We start from the raw sequence: 20,382 nt of genomic DNA, 5'->3' as shown, positions 1-20,382 counted from the left end.
CAAACGACCATCCTGAAATCCATCCTCTCATCCTATGTTCCATCGATGATAAAAGTTACACGTGCCACGTGACAACACCAACGTCTATGCTACTACTGCAGCGGTCGCGGCCTGGACAACAATTTATCCCTAAATAATAACTCTGAGAAGCTTTTTTTGCAGTTAATTTGAAAATACGCAGTGAATAGTGAAATTAGGACAATTGTAATTTAAACAAATAGTTCCTGATCTATTTGCTACAACGCCCGGGTCACTAGACCCCGCCCATTTTTACCTCATTTGTTTACACGCTAACTGCCATTCTACCTGTTTATTATTCTTATGGTCGTTATTCCTTCACTTACCATTTCAGACGCTGGGCGCAATCACAGCGCAATTCACTGTAAACAATATGTACTAAAGGGCACACGTCTTGTTCACATATGCATGGGATCATGGGATCAATGTTTACATGTTTGGATTCTTTAGTGAAGCCTGCTCTGCGGTTTATAATTGACCTCATGAGTGAGCTATTGATTCTAATATAATTATAGTCGTACTTATACTGTGTAAGGGTATGCAATTAATTAGCTATGGAAGACACTGAATTAGATAATTGCTGATTTCATATGCAACAAAATTGCACTAGTATGCTGTGAAAATTACTTGAAATGGTGGCAGTGGTGGTGGTGGTGTGGCCATTAAGGTTCTGGGTTACTGGCCAGAAGATCTGGGGTTCAAGCCCTGACACTGTCAAGATGCCATTGTTGGGCCCTTAAACAAGGCCCTTGACCCTATCTGCTTCAGGGGCACTGTATCATGGCTGATCCTGCACTCTAATCCTAGTTTAGCTGGGATATGTGAAAACAGAAATGTCACTGTATATATGAAAATGTAAAATGTGTGATGATAATGGCTTTCTTCTTCTACCATGTTGTTGTCAAGTTCTTTCGTTCATGTTCCATGGTAATACCATGTTTTTTTGAACATGTGGTACTATGGTATTCTTTGGAGTATCTTGGAATACCATGTATGAATGTTAATTTCTACATATGGGTGACCCGATGTCCCCATTTACCGGGGACAGTCCCGGTTTTTGGTTGTCTATCCCCTACTGGAGCTGTCCCCGAAAATGTCCCATTTTTGACTGCATGTTCAAGTTTTGCCTGAGCCCATCTGAAGGGTGAGCCTACAAGGTTAGCATAGATTAGTTTAACGTGGCGGTCCCAAAAACAATCTATGTGCAGTGAACTTGCTGGTAAACAAGTAACTGAAAAGGAGCACCATAGTAATGCACACAGTAATGAGTTGATCAAAATAAAAATAAATGAGTAAAACAGGTCCACGTGAGATACAATATGAAATAACTGCTAGAAACTAGGTGAAACCTGTGCAAGTAGGCTCACTGGGGGGAACACATTATTGTGCAGGGGTCCCTGTCAGGAGGGACAGGCTCTATCACACCCTTCTTCGCCCGCAGGACGGCGGCGCTCTCGTCCTTCACTAATGTGAAGTGAACGGCGTGTAACCGGTGCGGGCGCCTGGCGAATTGAATCGCATAGCCGAGTCGAATGGTTCTGGCCAACCAGCACGACGGGTTAGAAAGTGATAGCCACGTGTCCGAACTCCGGGCAAGGGGCACCAACAGAAGGATTACATCCAACCCTCGCAGTGGGTATCAGAGAGTGTCACGAGCGGCTCTGCGACCCGAGGCGACCGCGTTAAGAGAGCCCTCAAAGCACTTACCTTGCTCAGCGTGCCCGGCATAAGGCGAGCCAGCGACTGAGGAGGAGGACCTCTCGTGTCCTCGAGACTCGTCACCACCGACCGGCCGGTGACTGCCAAGAACTGCTGGGCGAAGTCCTCGATGGTGTCGCCGAAAAGGCCGACTTTGGAGATGGCCGTGTTAAGGAACCGTGCCTTATCTGCGTCTCCGCATCCAGAAACTGCACAGAGACGGAAGGGCATCTTTAAAAAGACGTTCAACGTCAAGAGGAAATATACTCTTTTAAAGCGCTATCGAAGCACTCTGGGGTGTAGTCTGCAGTGGAGTGCAGAGTGGAGAGAAAGCTGCTAGAATGCGCCGTTTATCCAACAGCACACGCTTCTGAAGAGGTGAATGGAACAGTATTAGTACTCAGCTTGCTGATATACAACCGCTCGTCTCTGAAGAATATATCTGAATGAATCCGCATTCCAGCTCCCTTTTATACCCATATGTCAGGGGAGTGGCATGCTAATTCTACTCACCAATTCTCTTTGGCCTTTTCTCAAAGATCTGAAGGTCTCTGGGGCTCTCAAGATCGACCCCTAGTGTCACTACATCAACACAACGTCGAGTGACTGACAGAAGGGGAACTATTGTGTTTGAATAATACTGCATCCAAGCCGCTAGGTGTCAGTGTAAATCCAAGATGACATATTAAAAAAATTACTAAGTGCAACTTTAAGATGAATAATGTTGTAAAGTATATATATTGTTTATTCTTTGTTATTATACTAAATGCATTTACTAATGTTAAAATACAAACTCATAGTGTAAGCCTACTTATTTTTTTAAACCAAAAGCCACCATTTTAATGAAAACTTCAGTGGATAGGTGTAGTGAGGTTGACTGCTCTAGCTCATAGGTATCGCTTGATGGCGTCATAGACTAGCGTCTAGATCAATAGAGGTGTTTCTGGATAACATGTAAGTGAATATTACAACAGCCACCAGCGTATGTTCCCTAGATCATGCGACTATAACTGCATAGCTTTTATACATCGTCTTCTTGAACCTTTAACAGGAGTCACCTAAAACAGTGCTGTTCTTAGAGGTAGGTTTACTATTCCCATTAAATCGCATAAAAAGCATTCTTGTCCGTGACAGTCTACGTAAACTGATAACGACGATCGTGCCATATGAAGTGATACTGCAGGACCCGCTCCTGTCTGAGGACTCACTCCATGAATCTTTAAGTTTGATACCTCACGTGGACATGGAGGTATGTCGCTGAGTGTGCGTCTGACTTATTGTCATCATATAGCGATCATGTACATAAAAACAAGATTAAAGCATTCTTTCCTATGTACCATCTTAAATCAATACATCAGTCCATGCCTTTTTTTAAACCACCACAGGACACCAGCGAGCTCCACACATGCTCTGGTGAAGACGACACCATCAGTTTTACTGTAGTTGCAGTTACGTGTTCATAAAGGCAGCTTCCGCCAGGGGGAGCGCTTAGGAATGTCATTTTTGTTATTGGATCATAAAAGACCCTGATAGCACACGTTTGTCACCCAGACAACTAAATATGATAACATGATTATTAATATGATTTTGCTTCTAAAACATTTTTGCACTTCCGCTTTTGTCCTTCAAAACAACAGAACTCACATTGAACATGTTTGAACTGTATATAATAGAAAATTACAAACTCATACCAATGCATATGTTGGGCAAGTCCACCGAAACGTCAACAATATCATGGAAAATAAAAAAAATTAACCAAAGGAACAAAACCCCCTTTTAAATTCTGTATATAGTAATGGATAATGCTGTCCAGACTGTAGAGGGTGCTGCTTGTTCACACAGTGCTGACTGGAGCACTGAATGCAGACTATATATTAAATACAGCCTTTAAAATGTTTAGTAACCTCGCAAGGCCATATTGCAATTTCAATCTTAAAACAGCTGTTCCGCCATGAACTCAATTTGTAAGCGAACCAGGAAGACTAATTCGTCATGGGTTCCCTCTGGATTTTCCTATTGTTATTAATAATGGGGTTTTTCGTGGCGCCTGGTAGCTCAGCGAGTATTGACGCTGACTACCACCCCTGGAGTTGTGAGTTTCAATCCAAGGTGTGCTGAGTCTCCTGCCAGGTCTCCTAAGCAACCAAATTGGCCCAGATGCTAGTGGATTGTGTAGAGTCACATGGGGTAACCTCCTTGTGGTTGTGATTAGTGGTTCTCGCTCTCAATGGGGCATGTGGTAAGTTGTGCGTGGGTCGCAGAGGGTAGCCCAAGCCTCAACATGCTGTGAGTCTCCACAGTGTTATTCAATTAAATTCAATTTTATTTATATAGCACAATTTAAAAACAACAACAACAACAGTTGACCAATGTGCTGTACAATGTGATTGCAAGAACGTTTTAAATATAATAAAACCCACAATAAAACAAAATCATATATACCCAACAAGACATAAAAAGTAACAAACAACAGAGAACATCACAAGTTGTAGGATAGAAAGAAAAGATGTATTCTTAACTTAGATTTTATAATATGTAGTGTTGGCACAGTCATGCACAACAAGCCACATGATCAGATGTGGACTGACTGTCTCAGAAGCAGAGGCAACTGAGACTTGTCCACTGCTACCTGGATTGAGGTGAGTAACCGTGCCACCATGAGGACCTAGTAAGCAGTGGGAATTGGGTATGCCATATTGGGGAGAAAAGGGGAGAAAAAAAGGGGGTAAAATAAGCTTTGTGGTAGCCTACACATTACTTGACGCTATGTGGACATATTTTTCTACAACATATATTACACACAGTCATACCTCAAAAGTTAATTTTGAAGCCGCCATATGTTGTTGTTGTTTTTTTTTTAAAGAATGCAATTCAATACGAATTCAAAATTCACATTTGAGGTATGACTGTGTGTAATCTATGTTGTAAAACAAAATGCCCATGTATCATCAAGTAATGTTTACCACAGACTTTATTTTATAAACCCATAATTTGAAGGAAACCATGACAAATTCTCTTCTGTGTTTTTGGAGTACAACCTGAACAGCTCTATTCAATCAATCATGCAGCATTAATGGATGTCATATGTCTCAGAATTCAAAGTTGGCAGTTTTAAAGTGTTTTAAATGGTTTTCCTCATCATGTAGCCTATAGGTAAGTGTTGCTTTCGCAACTGTCATGACCATTTATGGTGTTTTTTCTTGATTAACATAAGAATGAGAAAGAATAGAAACGGAATATTACATGTTCTTAGTTCTATATATCGTGGCTTTTATTATTTATGTATTGTGCATTGTAATTTAGAGTTTTTACAAAGTGTGTTACTTATTAATTATAAGTAAACAATCAGTTTTTTCAAATCTGCATTTTCATTTTCAAATTTTAGCCATATTTCAACAATATATTATATAATATTCTCTCTCTCTCTCTCTCTCTCTCTCTCTCTCTCTCTCTCTCTCTCTCTATTCTATCCTTCTCTCTTTTTCGGAAAATCAACTATTTTCATTTTTAATGAACAAGGTTCCTTGCAGAGCTCTGGCGTTGGTATACAACGTAGAGGGATTATTTTTTGCGGCGGAGGGAAACGCCGCACTCGTTTTTCGCGGACGTACACATTATGATGGTGTGGCCATGTAGAAGCCCTGTCATTGTAATGCAGCAAGCTCTGATCACGGGAAGTTCTCCGAATGAACTGAAGATAAACGTTGAACAAATTGAACACAACAGATCTTGCTTTCAAATAATGCCTTTTCACGTTTAAGGACACGTTAATTATAAGTGAGCACAGGCGTTTTCCTGCATTCCTGCGAGATCGCAAGCAGGACAGATGGGCGAATAGAAGAAACGGTCTTATGGATTTAAAGGAGAATACAGTACAATATCATTCCAGAGGAACAGATGACTTATGCATTCGGATCGCGTTATATGGGCTGATTATGACATCATAACTGACCTGCCATCATTCAAGCGAAACTACTTTATATGTAAATTAGATTGAATATTCATGCAGTAACACTTCTAGAGCAGTGCATTATTTATTGTGATTAACCTGCGACATTTTTTTTGTTTTTTTGCTGGCTGTCAATTTTGGCCAGTTTGCGATGGGCAACTCAATGACCCAACGCGCTGTTATTGAGTTTACAAGGTACTACTACAGTGAGCGCTAGCGGGCGTTTGCAACCTCTTCCTCTCCTCTTCAACTGAACTGACATCATGTAGCTTGTGAGCTGTATAGTTCCTCGTTTGGTTGCGTCAAAGTTCTCCAGCTAATATAAAAGCAGATATTTACGAAAAGGCTTGTTAACTGGGTCAGAGAGTGACAGGCAACTAGTTTGGTGCATTCTGCCCTTTGTGCTTTGCAGAATTGATAAATAATATAGCTAAGAAACTTGGTTGTTTTCATTTTTAAATTGTTTTCATGTTTAGATATAATCTTAAATCCGGCTTTCATGACAGATCTTGACCCAGAAAACACAGAACGTCCCTCTAACGTTAGTGTATGGTTACCATTTGTTTATTTATTTTTGGCAAACGAACTCCTAACGTTCTTATAACGTTGCAGGGAGATGTTTGTGTGAAGGTTTAATCCAGATAGTTATAAGGCAATTCCGCAGAAGTACCCGAGATCATTATTATTATTTTACTATTTCATCCTTGGAATTATTTCGTTCTGATGGACTGGGGATGACAGGGATCTTGAACAGACTGTCGCCTGGATTAACTAGACTTTGAGGAACTTGTCCCTAACAACCTCTTCATCACACAAGCAGTTGAATATCCCTGGACACCTGTCTAAAAAAATGGAGACGGTGGGAGACTTTGAATACAGCCGAAAAGACCTCGTAGGGCACGGAGCCTTTGCGGTCGTCTTCAAGGGAAAACACAAAAAGGTACAAACACAAGTGGGTCGCGCATGATTGGCTCGAGAGCACCAGAGCATCATTCACTCATGCGAGCCGCTAAATCTGAGACATGCTAATTTTTTATGTTGATATCCCAGTCTAAAACGAGGCTATTTAATTAACAAAAATATGGAATGTGATAGATCTGAGAAAACACAGAAATATAATATATTTAATCAGTCTCATTTCATTTCATGTCCAAACTCGTTAGCTATTCTGATAAAAATGTAAAAAAAACAACAAAAAAACATCATCTTCTGTTTTTATGTAACCTCTGCTAGAATAGGACACCTGGTTGCTGGAGTCATTCATTCATAAAACAGCCTCTGTGAATTAGCCGTCTGACGTCATGGGACTGACCGATCTACTTCTAATGTTTGGGGTGGAGGGATAGTGCACACTTTATTATTTTTTGCGTTAAATTAGTTTAATTTACATTGCCTATATACACAGAATAATAAATTGATTTGAGTCATAAAAGGTTCAACAGAAACGGCTTCACTATAAAAACACATTAATGATATGGAGATGATGTCATAGCAGACTGTATTCATGACCATGGCTGTTTCTCAATGTGCATTCTTTTGTGTTCTTACATTCTCATCGACTCGTTCTACATCATCATCCACTGCCGTAGTTCGATTCCAATCCTCAAGAATGCAGGCAGTAGCTTCAGGGGCACAAAGGGAGAGTTAAAGATGAGGGGATCCGGGCATGTCAGATTATCAATGATCACTGACTCTTGGCTCCATTTAAACTCAGTTGTAGTGCAGGTCGGCAGGCCCTTTACTCACACCCTTCAACATTAAAGCTTGAGTTGTCTGTATAGTAGCTCTGTCCATAATCATGGCTACACTTTGAAGAGGGAAGTGCTGATTATAAGTCCCTTCTTTATTTGCTCTCTCTCCTCCGATGGCATCCCTAGTACTCACAGTACACATTGACAAACTTTCTCCTCGACCATCTTTGCACCATTCTGTTTTTACTTCACACGTGTAAGACCTGGCACACTTTAATGTGCAGCCATTTTATACTCTCACTCACACTCATTATGGCTTGTGGGCCCCCTCGAGAAGACAACCTTTGGTTGGCAATGAATCCTGAAGGGGTCTCACCTCAGGTGTTTGGGCATCCTCCCTGGAGTTCCTACCTTTCCTTTTCCTCCTTTTAGATTTCATCCTTGAAGTGTTATGTTCTTGAGAACAGGTGACCATTATTGGTTGCGTTTTGTCCACTTGACACTTCACACACCTCTTCACAAAGTTCCTCACATCGGTCCAGGATGCTACCTCCTTGAGTTTGTTGTAGGTCTTGTACACTCCTACATGTCTAATCATTGGGATGGCATGATCGTGTTAGAGGACTCTGGGAATTAGGTGGCTGGGGATGTGGATCAAATTGTGAACCTTTGTTTGGCCTGGTTGGAGGACATGTGTCTAAACAGTAGTCCCATGCATTTTATGTAGCAGTTGGGTGTTAGAAGATAAGTAAGCTTTCCTGTCAGATTTCAATTCAGGTTTAGGAGGAATAGAACTTGACAGTAAAAAGCAATGCTTTGGAATCCCCAGATTGTTGAGTGCCACCTCTTCTGTAAAAAAGGGATGTTAAGCTGATGTCTGCAGAGGAGGAAAAGCATCATTGAAGCAAGGAAAGTTGCTAGGTGGGTGTTTGTTACACATCCAGCTCTGTACTGGCAGCTTTTCATGGCTCCAACAGGGTTTCTTTGCTGTCCCGCTGATCCTCCAACTCAAGCTGGGTCATCATAAAGCACCCCTCCGACAACAAATAGCCTTCACTTTTTCAGATCCTCCACAATCATCAGTTTTACTTTGGTCATGAATTGATTCATCTTTAGTTCAATGACTGTAAGTATTCCACTGAGGTCATAGTGGGGAATGGAAGAGGAAGTAACCTTGGCTGCAGAATTTCCTGGTGATGGGGATATTGAAGTGTATAGCTGCATGTAGTCTTGAGATCTCTGTCCAAATAAAGTTTGTTTTTAACTCAAATCATAAAGATTTCAGATTCAAATGTTTAGGTTACAATGACTCCCAGAAAAATTACAATTTCAAAGGTTTAAAGTTCAAGAGTTCAACAATATTCTCAACCACTTTCAGTTAAAAGTCAGAATTCAAAGATGAGGGAATCCCATCAGAATTCCCAGGTCAGAAGATCATTTATCACTGACTCCTGACTCCATTTAAACAAACACAGTTGTAGAGCATTTCAGTGGTTCGGCAGGCTCGGTACTCATGCCCCTTCCACATTAAAACTCGAGTTGTCTGTGTAGTAGCTCCGTCCGTAATCCTGGCTACACTTTGAAGAGGGAAGTGCTGATTATAAGTCCCTTATTTTTTTTGTTCTCTCTCCTCTGATGGAGTCCCCCTAGTACTCCTAGTACACGTTGGCAACTTTCTCCTCGATCGTCTCGGCACCACTCTGTTTTTACATCACATGTAACACCTGGCACACTTTAACAGGCGGCCATTTTATACTCTCACTCACATTCATTATGGCTTATGGGCGGATCCTTACAGTGGCAGGGCACATTTTCACTCTACCACAACCAATCAAGCATCAGAAATATTAGACACAGATAATCAGCACAGAATGTCTGCTTATTAGCAGTGACTAAAATGTGTATCTAACAATGCCAAAGCCATTTATAGAGCAGCCAAGTTGTAATATTTATTTATAGGTATGCACAGAAAAACAATATTTGGCTGACAATATTTATATTTAACTTTTTACAGTAATTTTTTCATAGCTCTTAGCAATATGATATTACATTTTATTTATTTATTAACTTCGTAAAATTATTCACGCTATCTAAAGTGTAGAATTGTATATGTTTACAAGTGAAAGCAGGCATCAAAATAGTATTATAAAATAGAAAAAAATGGAAAACAGTTTAATACTTTGGAAACCTGGCATAAAAAATGATATATCCTTTTGTAAATGGAAAAAAATACACCCTGATAATATCTGCATCCACTATCTGCCAGTTGACCAATGGTGATCAATTAAAAACTGCTAATATTTTCCGATATGGTCATTGATATAACTAGATATATAGTTATATCGCTATCTCTGTATTTTATCCATGATAAATACATGTTTGTGTGTGTGGAATGCTCATGTGTATGCACAGTAATCATCATCCTGTGACTATTTATAGCAGGGGTAATCTGATACATATTTATAATCATCTGCCAGATCCAAAGCAGTTGACTCAATACTACCAGTGAGATAGTTGTTATTTTCATCCTTTAAACATATTCCATGGTTCAGCATCACATTGAGCATCTGTGATTCTTGTCAGTTTATAAATGTCAAGCATGCAGACTCACATGGGCCATGAATTAGCTGCACATTAGGACTTTTCAGTTGCTTTTTAAAGGTACAGCTTAAAGGGATAGTTTACCCAAAAATGACATTTCTGTCATAATCTACTCACCCTCATGTTGTTCCAAAACCAAATGGCTTTCTTCTGTTGAAAACAAAAGGAAAGATTAGGAAAAATGTTCAGGACTTACAGCTTCAATACCCATTCACATTCATTGTATTTTTTTTCATACAGTGAAAGTGAATGTGACTTATGCTATCAGTCGCTGACTTTCTCAGTTTGTGTTCCACAGAAGAAAGAAAATGTTTTTAAATGACATTAGGTTGATTACTGTAAATGGTGAAAAAAAATCCTTTTTGGACCAACTGTCCCTTTAAGCGGAGTGAGTGCAATTCAGCCTCTCCTTCCTTGATTAGATGTGATATAAAAAAGAGACATCCCATTCTTAAAGGGGTCAGCATTTCTCTGTTTTCCTTTAATTATGCTTGACTGAGCTGGTTTTCAGAGAGGCGGTTTTCAGTGCTGTTCTCTCATGCTGCCAGCACTTGGCCACAGCACAGTGCCCAATGGAATCCCACCTTATGCAAGTGGCTCTCCCGGAGGCAACAATCCCATTTACTCTTAGCTTTATGTGGTACCGTACCAGCTGATGAGTTGAGAATAGATGCAGGATGATTTGAACAGTGGAGAGGTAGAAAAAGCTTTTTGGAAGCAGATGTTAGTGTACTCATCCCAACTCTCCCACTCACAGGGTTAAACAAAATGAGATGTTTGAAAAACACAATTACATTTTAGGAAAGTAAATGATTTGTGGGATTCATATGCAGTCAGTGAATCTAGTTTGGCACATGAATCCCTCTTGCAACTTAAGCTTTTTTGATTAGGGCCGCGTATTGATACAGATTTCCAGATTTTGTTTGATTCCAATTCACAAGCTCTCAATACGATTTCGATTCTGATCTTGATTCGATTTGATATCAATTCATACACCGATCAGCCACAATATTAAAACCACCTGCCTAATATTGTGTAGGTAATATTTAGTTTTTGACACCATTCTGAGTAAATTCTAGAAACTGTTGTGCGTGAAAATCCCAGGAGATCAGCAGTTACTGAAATACTCAAACCAGCCTGTCTGGAACAAACAATCATCCATGCCATTATCTAATCAGCCAATCGGGATCCAACAATGCAGTGCATAAAATCATACAGATACAGGTCAGGAGTTTCAGTTAATGTTCACATCAACCATCAGAATGGGTAAAAAAATGGTATCTCAGTGATTTGAACCATGACATGATTGTTGGTGCCAGACGGGCTGGTTTGTGTATTTCTGTAACGAATTATCTCCTGGGAATTTCACGCACAACAGTCTCTAGAATTTACTCTGAATGGTGCCAAAAACAAAAACATCCAATGAGCGGCAGTTCTGGGGATGGAAATGCATTGTTGATGAGAGAGGTCAACAGAGAATGGCCAGACTGGTTCGAATTAACAAAGTCTACAGGAACTCAGATAACTGCACAGTACAATTGTGGTGAGAAGAACAGTATCTCAGAATGCTATTCTAAGATGAGGGTTGGCACTGTTTGGAGGCTCGAAGGGGAACCAACACAAAATTAGGCAGGTGGTTTTAATGTTGTGGCTGATTGGTATATGGCTACCTTTCTGTTACAATGTCCATTTTGCTGACATATGAAAGAAATTCTCTATCAGCTAACGCTCTTAACCTTCTAAGTACAATTCGAAAATAATAGTAATTAATATATATTTATATATATATTATCATTAGGTTTTCATCAAATTGGTCACATTTTAGGTCTTGAAAAATTTTCAAATTCAGTCTACTCAATCAATTAATGTCTTGAAATTGCATACAGTATATATTGTTGATGTACATGATATGTGGAACACATGCTAACTCTGAACTGTTTTTTTAAGACTGGTGGCATCCGCCAGTGAGTGAATATAACAAAAGAGGATGTGAATGTTTTCTTTAGTGCATCCATGTGTGATTAGAATTAAATGTTTCATTTTTGGTGATGATTTTAATCAACAACTGACTGTAGAAAAACAGAAAGGGTTTTAAAAGTGACATTATTCAATGACATGGTCCGTGGATAACGTCTTTCGAAAAAAACCCAGAACGAGTTAAACCAAACATTTACTCTTAACATGCAGTGAAAGGACTTCTGTGCTAATAACTTCTCCACTGTACTACTCAATCACTGGTGAGTGAAATCTGAACATTTACTAGCCAGTGGCTAATCATAGACATTTTTAGTCGCATAGCGTGAGATTTTCTTGCACATGCGAGTGATTCATTTGCATTATAGAGGGTTGCCACATAGAGTAAAAGATCGATCTTGGGATTTAAGAATCGATATTGAAATAGTTCAAATGAAGATTGCGATACTTCAGAAAATTGATATTTGATATCTACACTCCCTGTCTTATATTTGCAGAAAAGCGATTGGGAAGTTGCCATCAAGAGTATTAACAAGAAAAATCTCTCCAAATCTCAGATTCTCCTTGGTAAAGAAATTAAAATTTTGAAGGTGAGTTGTTTCATATGGTCTTTTCTATCAATGCAATATACATGCATTTTAGTAATGTACAGCTTGGCACTACATTGAATTTAAAAATGTGTACTCTTTTATAATGGCAAGATATTAATAGACAGTGTTTATTTATTTTTATTTATAGGAACTCCAACATGAGAACATCGTGGCACTCTATGATGTCCAGGTAATGCTACATTTACTGATTTATTATTATGATCCACTCTTGAGTGGCTGAAGCCATGAATACTCTACAGTACCCTCAGATGCTTAGAGCCTTTTTTATGGAGCTGGGAGGACCAATTAGACTGGCCCAGTTCTTATATAAGACCACCACTTACATGACAAGTCACATGATCTATCCAAGACTAAGCCTTACTCTTCATTGCATGATAACTTTTTCAGAATAGAACTCACATTAGTCTTCACTCGCCCATGCAATTGTGTTGACGTCATTAGAGCAGTTGAAAAACATTAATTAAATATAGAATTATACCAAAATTCAAAATTATCAACCCATATGTCTATTGTATGGATTGACCACATGCATCACTCTTGTAGGGCAGAACACAAAAAGCCAAATTGGAGACTGATGTTACTGCCCAAGAGGACATAAGATTATTTCTCAGAATTCTTGGACCTGAATGCTGCATGCTATGCTGAAAATGTCATAAGTCAGCCAATTTTATTAGTGAGCTATTTCATTCATCAATACTCCCACCAACAGTCTCCTATAGAGAGAGGGGTTGCCTCCTCTGGAATGGTGTGGGCTGCATGAGTGCCGCTTCATTGCTTCTAAGGCTCAGCTGACAGTGCAGGCAGTGTTTTGAAAGGGCTACTTTAAGCTTGCATTGACGTCTAAAGCAGAAGAAAGTCCTGAATCCCATGTAGTCTTTTACATTCTGTGCTGTGGGTTTAATTGTGGCTGTTATGATTCAGCCACCTATAAACCTTTCAGATACTCTGAGCAGAAAATACCTAGAGCGAGGAACGTCATTGAATTATCATGCTCTTCCCACGCTGCATGCTACTTCCTGTTATTATATAACAATCCCACCTGAACCAGACCTGAAGTGCTGAAGGGGGCCCTTAAAATGTGCAATAGCCCCCACATCCTTCAGTTAAGCATCGTCTTTGCGCCTCTGTATTGCAACATAGCCAAGTGCATGAATGCATACACATCTAGCTACACACTTCTTGCTTCGTATCATGTGTTGTTGCGTTCCGAAATGTGTCAGACACCAACCAGGTAGCTGTTGCTTTATCAGTGTTGCCTCAAGGGGCATGGTGGGCATGAGCTCTTTCAAGTCAAGTCTAGTTCAGGTCAAGTTCAGAAAACTCAGCTGTCTTCTATTGGTTGTACCAGTGTTAATTTTCACAGTTCTTTGTTTTAGTTATAGTTTTAGTTGTTTGACGAAAATGTCCTTTAAATTTTCTCAATATTTCGTCAGGTCATATTCATTCAAGTCAGTTTCACTCTGACTAAATTGGCATACAATTTCAACGTTCATCACCCAGATGTCTTTTTGATATGTGTGTTTACATCTGGAAGATATATTTTTATAATAATTCTAGGGAGGGTAGAGTCACATGGTGTAACCTCCTCGTTCGCTCTCGGTGGGGTGCGTGTGTAGATGCTGCGGTGGATGGCGTGAAGCCTACCGCTATGTCTCCACTGTAACACGCTCAACTAGCAATTTGATAAAATGCGCGGACTGACAGTCTCAGACGCAGAGGCAACTGGGATTCGTCCTCCACCACCCGGATTGAGGTGAGTCACTTCTCCACCACGAGGACTTAGAGCACATTAGGAATTGGGCATTCCAAATTGGGAGAAAAAGAGGAGAACCCCCCCATAGCATATAATGAATGTACTGAAGTACATTACTCATATGCTTCATTGTCTGTGGAGATGTAAGTTGTAATATTATGTTTATGTTAGGATATATACGAAATAGTGACTACTATTTAAACAGGATCCCTATAAATAGAAATGAAATCAACCTACATATGGCATATAGTTCTGCAAATTAAACTGTGACACTAAATAATTTTAACATTGAAAGAATTACACACATCAGCTTTAAAGTCAACATGATTATAGCTAGCTACCTTAATAATAACAAATCCTCAGACATTTAAATGGCAACTCTATGGCCCCCTTGATTATGAAGGTTTGTTATGCAAGAATGCACATTAAAGAAGTCAAATAGGGCTTGCGATGTGTTGGCTAAGCGTTCACGTCCATGTAAATATACTTGTGTAGAGTGTGTAGATTATATTTCTGGCCTAAGAAGATACTTGAGAGGAAGATTGATTTAATGTAGTTATTCTTATGTAATCTTATCTCCGCTCCAAGGGCAGAGAGGTCTTGGCACACTACAAGCTGTGGGCATTAACAATTCATCTCACTGATCTGGTACTGAGGCAGATCATTCTTAAAGTTACATTGTTTATGTCCAGTGTAAAGCTGGAAAGTGTAAAGCAATGTGTTTTAGTTTGCGTTGTTGCAAGAATTAAGAGTTTTGTCTTGGCTCTGACTGTTAGTTCCAAACACAATGATCCATCCCACTTGGCCTAAGGAGTGTTTTTCCTATCTGTGCTGAAATGGAGAAGTAGGTGTCAGTGGTGACGTAGTTGTTCGACGGCTGTTTGGGTGAACTCACATTCTGCATCATTCGGTTAGTCAGACTACCATTAATATCTTTGTTTGTGTGATGCTGAGATCTGTTACATGCTAACTGCTTTTAAAATCATGCGGCCCATCTGACTGAGTTTATTTTACCCTGGAAGATTCGAGTCATCCCACCACTACGTGTTTCAGCTGTTCTTCTGTCCCACAGATATCGGTATCATGTTGAACATCCAGGGCTGGTGCAGGAAGCACATGTGAATGGTATTTAGATTACTAATGTTATGTGGTATAGTATGTCTCCTCATGACTTACACCCGAAACATACTAGCTACGCAAGCTTGATTTCTCACGTTGTTGCATTGTTAGATTTGCTGCAAGTGGTGCTCCATTAATGACCTTCTTCAACAATCAGTTTTCTCACTATGTTCATGGCTGTAACAGTTTGTTGAGAATATTTTCTGTGCAAGTTAGTTGGGGTTAGTCATTGGCGCTTGCGTAGATTATATTTCTGGCAGTGGCGATTGATTTAAGACCACGCGGGATGTAGGGATGTTCAACATGTCGACTAATCGGTCAGTTGTTTGAATGACTAGTCGACGAGTCTATGTTAACGATGACAAATTATAATTAGGCTCCGTTATGCTCACATAACTCCAATCAGGCGCATTTCAGAGTGATATATGGAGGCTAAGTGCAGCACTTCAACGTGGTGACTAATGGGGTATTCAACAAATAAATAGACAAATTCACTATAGCATCATATTGCACAAAACTATCAACGAATTAAAAGTAAGAAATAAGAAAGGCTTCTATACAAAGCGGACGTTCGTCTTGAAATGTATTGTTGATTCGGCATTTGATTGCTGTAACAGCAGCATATAAAAAGACTAAACTTAAAGCATTAAAGAGACAAAGCTTCTTGCAGAGGGTTTTACCATCTGACTGTTATTCACTGTTAAGCACAGCAAGATATAATCACACAAAAAACAAAAAGAAGTTGCATCGCTTAATGAATTTTTAGACATGTGCCTCCCATTAAAACCACCACTAAAAATTTTAATAGTCGACCCCAATAATCGACTAGTCAATTAGTCGACCACTCAGGCATATTTTGCAAGGCTACTGTATTAAAATTTCACAAGAAATGCAGTGGTTGCTATAATGTGGTTCACTCTTGGTGGTGCATGTGATGAGTTGTGCATGGATGCCGCAGAGAATAGCGTGAAGCCTCCACACGTGCTATGTCTCCGCGGTGACACTCTCAACAAGCCACGTGATAAGATGTATGGATTGACGCTGAGGCAACTGAGATTCGTCTGCTGCCAACCGGATTAAGGCGAGTCACTATGCCACCGCGAGAACTTAGAGCGCATTGGGAAGTCCAAATTGGCGAGAATTTTTTAATGCAGCAATGACGAGTTGTACAAATAGTCGAATAAATAAACAACTATTTGTACAAATATAAACAATGTGCTTCAGTGGGAGTCTTTGGCAACTCTATATGATGATTGGTCGAGCTCTCAATTGCGTGGGACTTGACAACAATCAGAATAATTTAAACAGTGATATACGTGATTGACAAATGAAATTTAAAAGCATCTCTGTTGAGCACATAATATCTGGCAGCTCAGAGATACACGCGCAGTTATTTGCAATCTAACATAACACTTTTATTTCGGCTTTCATAATTGGATATTTTGTCTGTTTTGTTGACCAAAAACAATAGTCTGTGCTTTCCAACTTTTTTCTGTCTGTTAAAACCAATGGTACAGCTGCAAATATATTAAATAATTACTTTTCTAATTATATTAATGTACTTCAGAAATTATACTGAAATCATCTGCAGTCATGTTTTTTGTGTTTGTCTTGTTGAGTGCTTGCCAAATTTGTTAGGGTGTCTCTTAGGATCCTTTCCCTTTTTGTTTCAACTTAGGACACTATAAATATAAAGCAAGTGGATTCATATTTGATTGCTTTTCAAATTAAACCAACAGCCATTTTGAACTTGCTTGTATTGCAAAAAGAGCGTTGTATTCAGTACTACAGAAGAACCTGACCTTTATCTAGCTTATTTCTCTTAATGGCAGCTCGGAGCCCTGGTGAATATTGATTGCGCTCCCTTCTAAGCCCAATTATGCCACCGTGGACTGTTTACAATCCACTGTCATTAAAGATGTTTGGAGGATTTACTTTTTTGTACCCTGCCAGAGGTGTCTAGTTAAAGCAGAGCAACAGGGAGCTCTTGCCCTTTCACATTTCAGCGCCACTGTGAGAGACAGCCCTCAGATCCCACTAAGCCACACCAAGCATATGCAGTATGGTACCGTTGTGGGCCAGGCCTGTAGCTCAAATAATAATCTCATCCCACATAATGAGGAAGTGTGAATGGAAGCTGGTTGTGAGTAATGCCAATGTCAGTGTGAGTTCACACATGTGTGCACACATAGACACATACAGATAGAGATGTTGGAATGTTAGAGTTTTTCTGAATGGAGGTCTGTGCTGATGGAGCTGGAGGTACCTCCACAGCCGTTTTAATAACAGGCTTGCAGTGAATGCTGTGCAGCTCCAGTCAAAAACTTTTCAGTGGTGTTCCTGTGCAGGCAGAGGGAGGTTGGAGACCTGCTGTAATAACAGGGTTTTTATTCTTTCTTCTGCACTGCTGGTCTTGTAGTGTTCATTCTTTAAAGGGATAGTGAAGGTAAAATGTAAATTCTGTCATCATTTACTTACACTTGTGATATTCTAACCCAATATTACTTTCTGTCTTCACAAAAAGGAGACATTTTTAAGAATTTACTGTATGCTCTTTTCCATGCAATTGCAAAAATGGGGACTGGAGCTTTCAGGCTTCTGAAAGTGTTGCACTGCATTCAGTACGATTTGTAGGATGTATTCCAAGTCTTGTTATTCACTGAAAATTTGAACCAGATAATTGAGCCAGTGACTTGAACTTGAGTGCTAGATCAGTCTAATTTGTGACTTCAAAAGACTTGGAATAGAGTTCACAAGTCTTGCATACTCTTTAACCTTGTGTGACTCCACGTGGATGTTGTATTTTGGCCTCGCTATAGGCAACGCATAATTTAAATGAATTTACAAGACTCAAGACTGTATTTAAAGGTTAAACTTCTGGTGCACCGAGTCACGTGACAACAAACATGATGTTGATTTGAAGCACTTCTATGGGTGCAGAGCCAAAAAAGTGCCTCTGGTAAGAAACCTCTAAGTTTTTTAATTGAAACCTGTTTGGATGTAAGAAGTAGCGCCACTAGTTTCATTTGATATGCCGTTTAAAATAATAATTCATTTTTTGCGTGTCAGCATGCAGAAAAACACGATATCCACGTGGATATATATATGATTAAAATCCATAAAAAAGAATAACTTTCAACATTAACACATCTTTTTAATTTTGCTTCATTTTAATATTAGTTTTGTTATATTTTATTTTGTTATCACTGTACAATACATTTCTATTCATTAACATTAGTAAATGCAGAATGACAGAATTTCTGGTTGAACTATCCCTTTAAGAAATGGGAAAGTGCTGTTCTGTTGTTTTTATGCAGCAACAAAATGTGCGAAAGGCATGCAAATGTGAGGGCTTTAGAGGTACATTTGTAACAGGGAAATTTGTAGGAAAAGATAAGGACAGGAGGGATTCTGGCATTGAAATGTAAAATGGGAAGAGATTCAGAAGGGGGTGGGGTTTTGAGGCAGGATAGGAGTTGGGTTTGTTTATGAGCCACATTTGCATGCAGCAATCATTTGTTGAAGCCCTCTCTCACCGTACCAAACAAAACTTGAACTTCCTGTTATAGAACACAGTGTCCCAGTGGAGGATGGATTGACTTGTTGTCTTCAGTTTTCTGAGAAAGCTGGGAGATAGCTCTGTGATCAAAGGTTGTGCTCTCTAAATGTCCAATTCCCAGATTAAGGGAGCAATCAGAAGCCCACATTTATTTATCATTAATTTCTTTCTTTGAAACCACCTAAATTGCATAAAATGTAGACTTGTCTGTTTATTTTCCAGCTATTTCCATGCTCATATGCGTCTTATCTCTTTCTGTATCTTACATCTATAAAGTTCACGGCCATGGCTCATTTGTGCCATACTCACAGTTTGAACTCCAAGGACATGGGTTTTGAAATTATCTGAAAACATCTTCATCTGTAGGACAATCTGTGTCCACGGAGTCAATAACACTCTTGTGAAACAACATAGCTTTTTCGTTTCAGCCTTAGGAAGTTGTGTTCTCTCATTATGCACATTGCTAGAAGTCATTTGGATTTCTAAGAAAAATGCATAAATCCCTCTCAATTGCTCACATGTGTGCAGTTTCTCAAAAATTCCTAGAATTTAAAACCCTCCTTTGGCTGAATTCTTCCTCACGTAACCCAACACTTGTGCTGTAATGATGCAATAGTTTGACTGCTTGGCTAGAACGTGCTGATTTTTGACTAATGCTTTTGTATTTTTCTATGTTTTTGAGTTATTTGTTTGCTCGGTACGATTTTGAATGCAGTTCTGGAATTTCACCATTCAAGTTTTTATGCTGTTTATGTTTTATTGTTTAATGGAGCTTTGTTATAGGTTGGCTTAATATGAACATCTTGGTACAATACCAGTTCTTGTACATTTGTTTTTATATTAAAGTTGTATCAATACTTAATTAAAACTGTTTAACTTTCAATATTTTGTGCCAATAAGACAATACTCTTCACCAATTGTTTATTTGTCTAATGAACTTGAACGTTAAAAGGCTTGACTAGTTAAAAGCTTGTAATCTGATAACCATAAATCCATATTTACTGTAGAGCTCTGTGTAATTTACAGCATCCCTGCAAAATTAATTACATTTTAATTGAGGTGTATGAATTGCAGTCTGAATTGAATGTGATTAGGTGAAAAAGAGACTGGGTACTGCAAAATATAATAATATATAAAATATGAATGGATAGACCAAGAATCTCTTTCTATTATGTCTGCACGCAAAAAACAAACCTACAACACGACCAGTGTTTTCCAGTTTTCCAATTCACAAATGAATGACGTTATTTTTGTTAATATGTTTTTTTTTAGATTAGATTCAACTTTATTGTCATTGTGCAAAATACAAGTACAGAGCCAATGAAATGCAGTTAGCATCTAACCAGAAGTGCAATTAGCAATATGTATATATAGCATGTATATATATATATATAGAAATATGTAAGTAT

General features: G+C 39.0%; 1 protein-coding gene across 3 annotated transcripts in view; it reads left to right on the top strand.

Annotated features, from left to right (window-relative positions):
- The first annotated feature begins 5,377 nt into the window (after window positions 1–5,377).
- ulk2 (unc-51 like autophagy activating kinase 2) overlaps window positions 5,378–20,382 on the top strand; it is a 45,401-nt gene continuing 30,396 nt past the window's right edge. For all 3 annotated transcript variants that reach the window (XM_052106655.1, XM_052106654.1, XM_052106653.1), the window contains exons 1-3: window positions 5,378–6,605; window positions 12,429–12,521; window positions 12,670–12,711. In XM_052106655.1, coding sequence (XP_051962615.1) covers window positions 6,516–6,605; window positions 12,429–12,521; window positions 12,670–12,711 — 225 coding nt within the window. In that variant the 5' untranslated portion in view covers window positions 5,378–6,515. The remainder of the gene's footprint in view (window positions 6,606–12,428; window positions 12,522–12,669; window positions 12,712–20,382) is intronic.

Source organism: Xyrauchen texanus, chromosome 36, assembly GCF_025860055.1.
Source record: "Xyrauchen texanus isolate HMW12.3.18 chromosome 36, RBS_HiC_50CHRs, whole genome shotgun sequence".
Classification (NCBI taxonomy): Eukaryota; Metazoa; Chordata; class Actinopteri; order Cypriniformes; family Catostomidae; genus Xyrauchen; species Xyrauchen texanus.
This window is presented reverse-complemented; position numbering and strand designations above follow the sequence as displayed.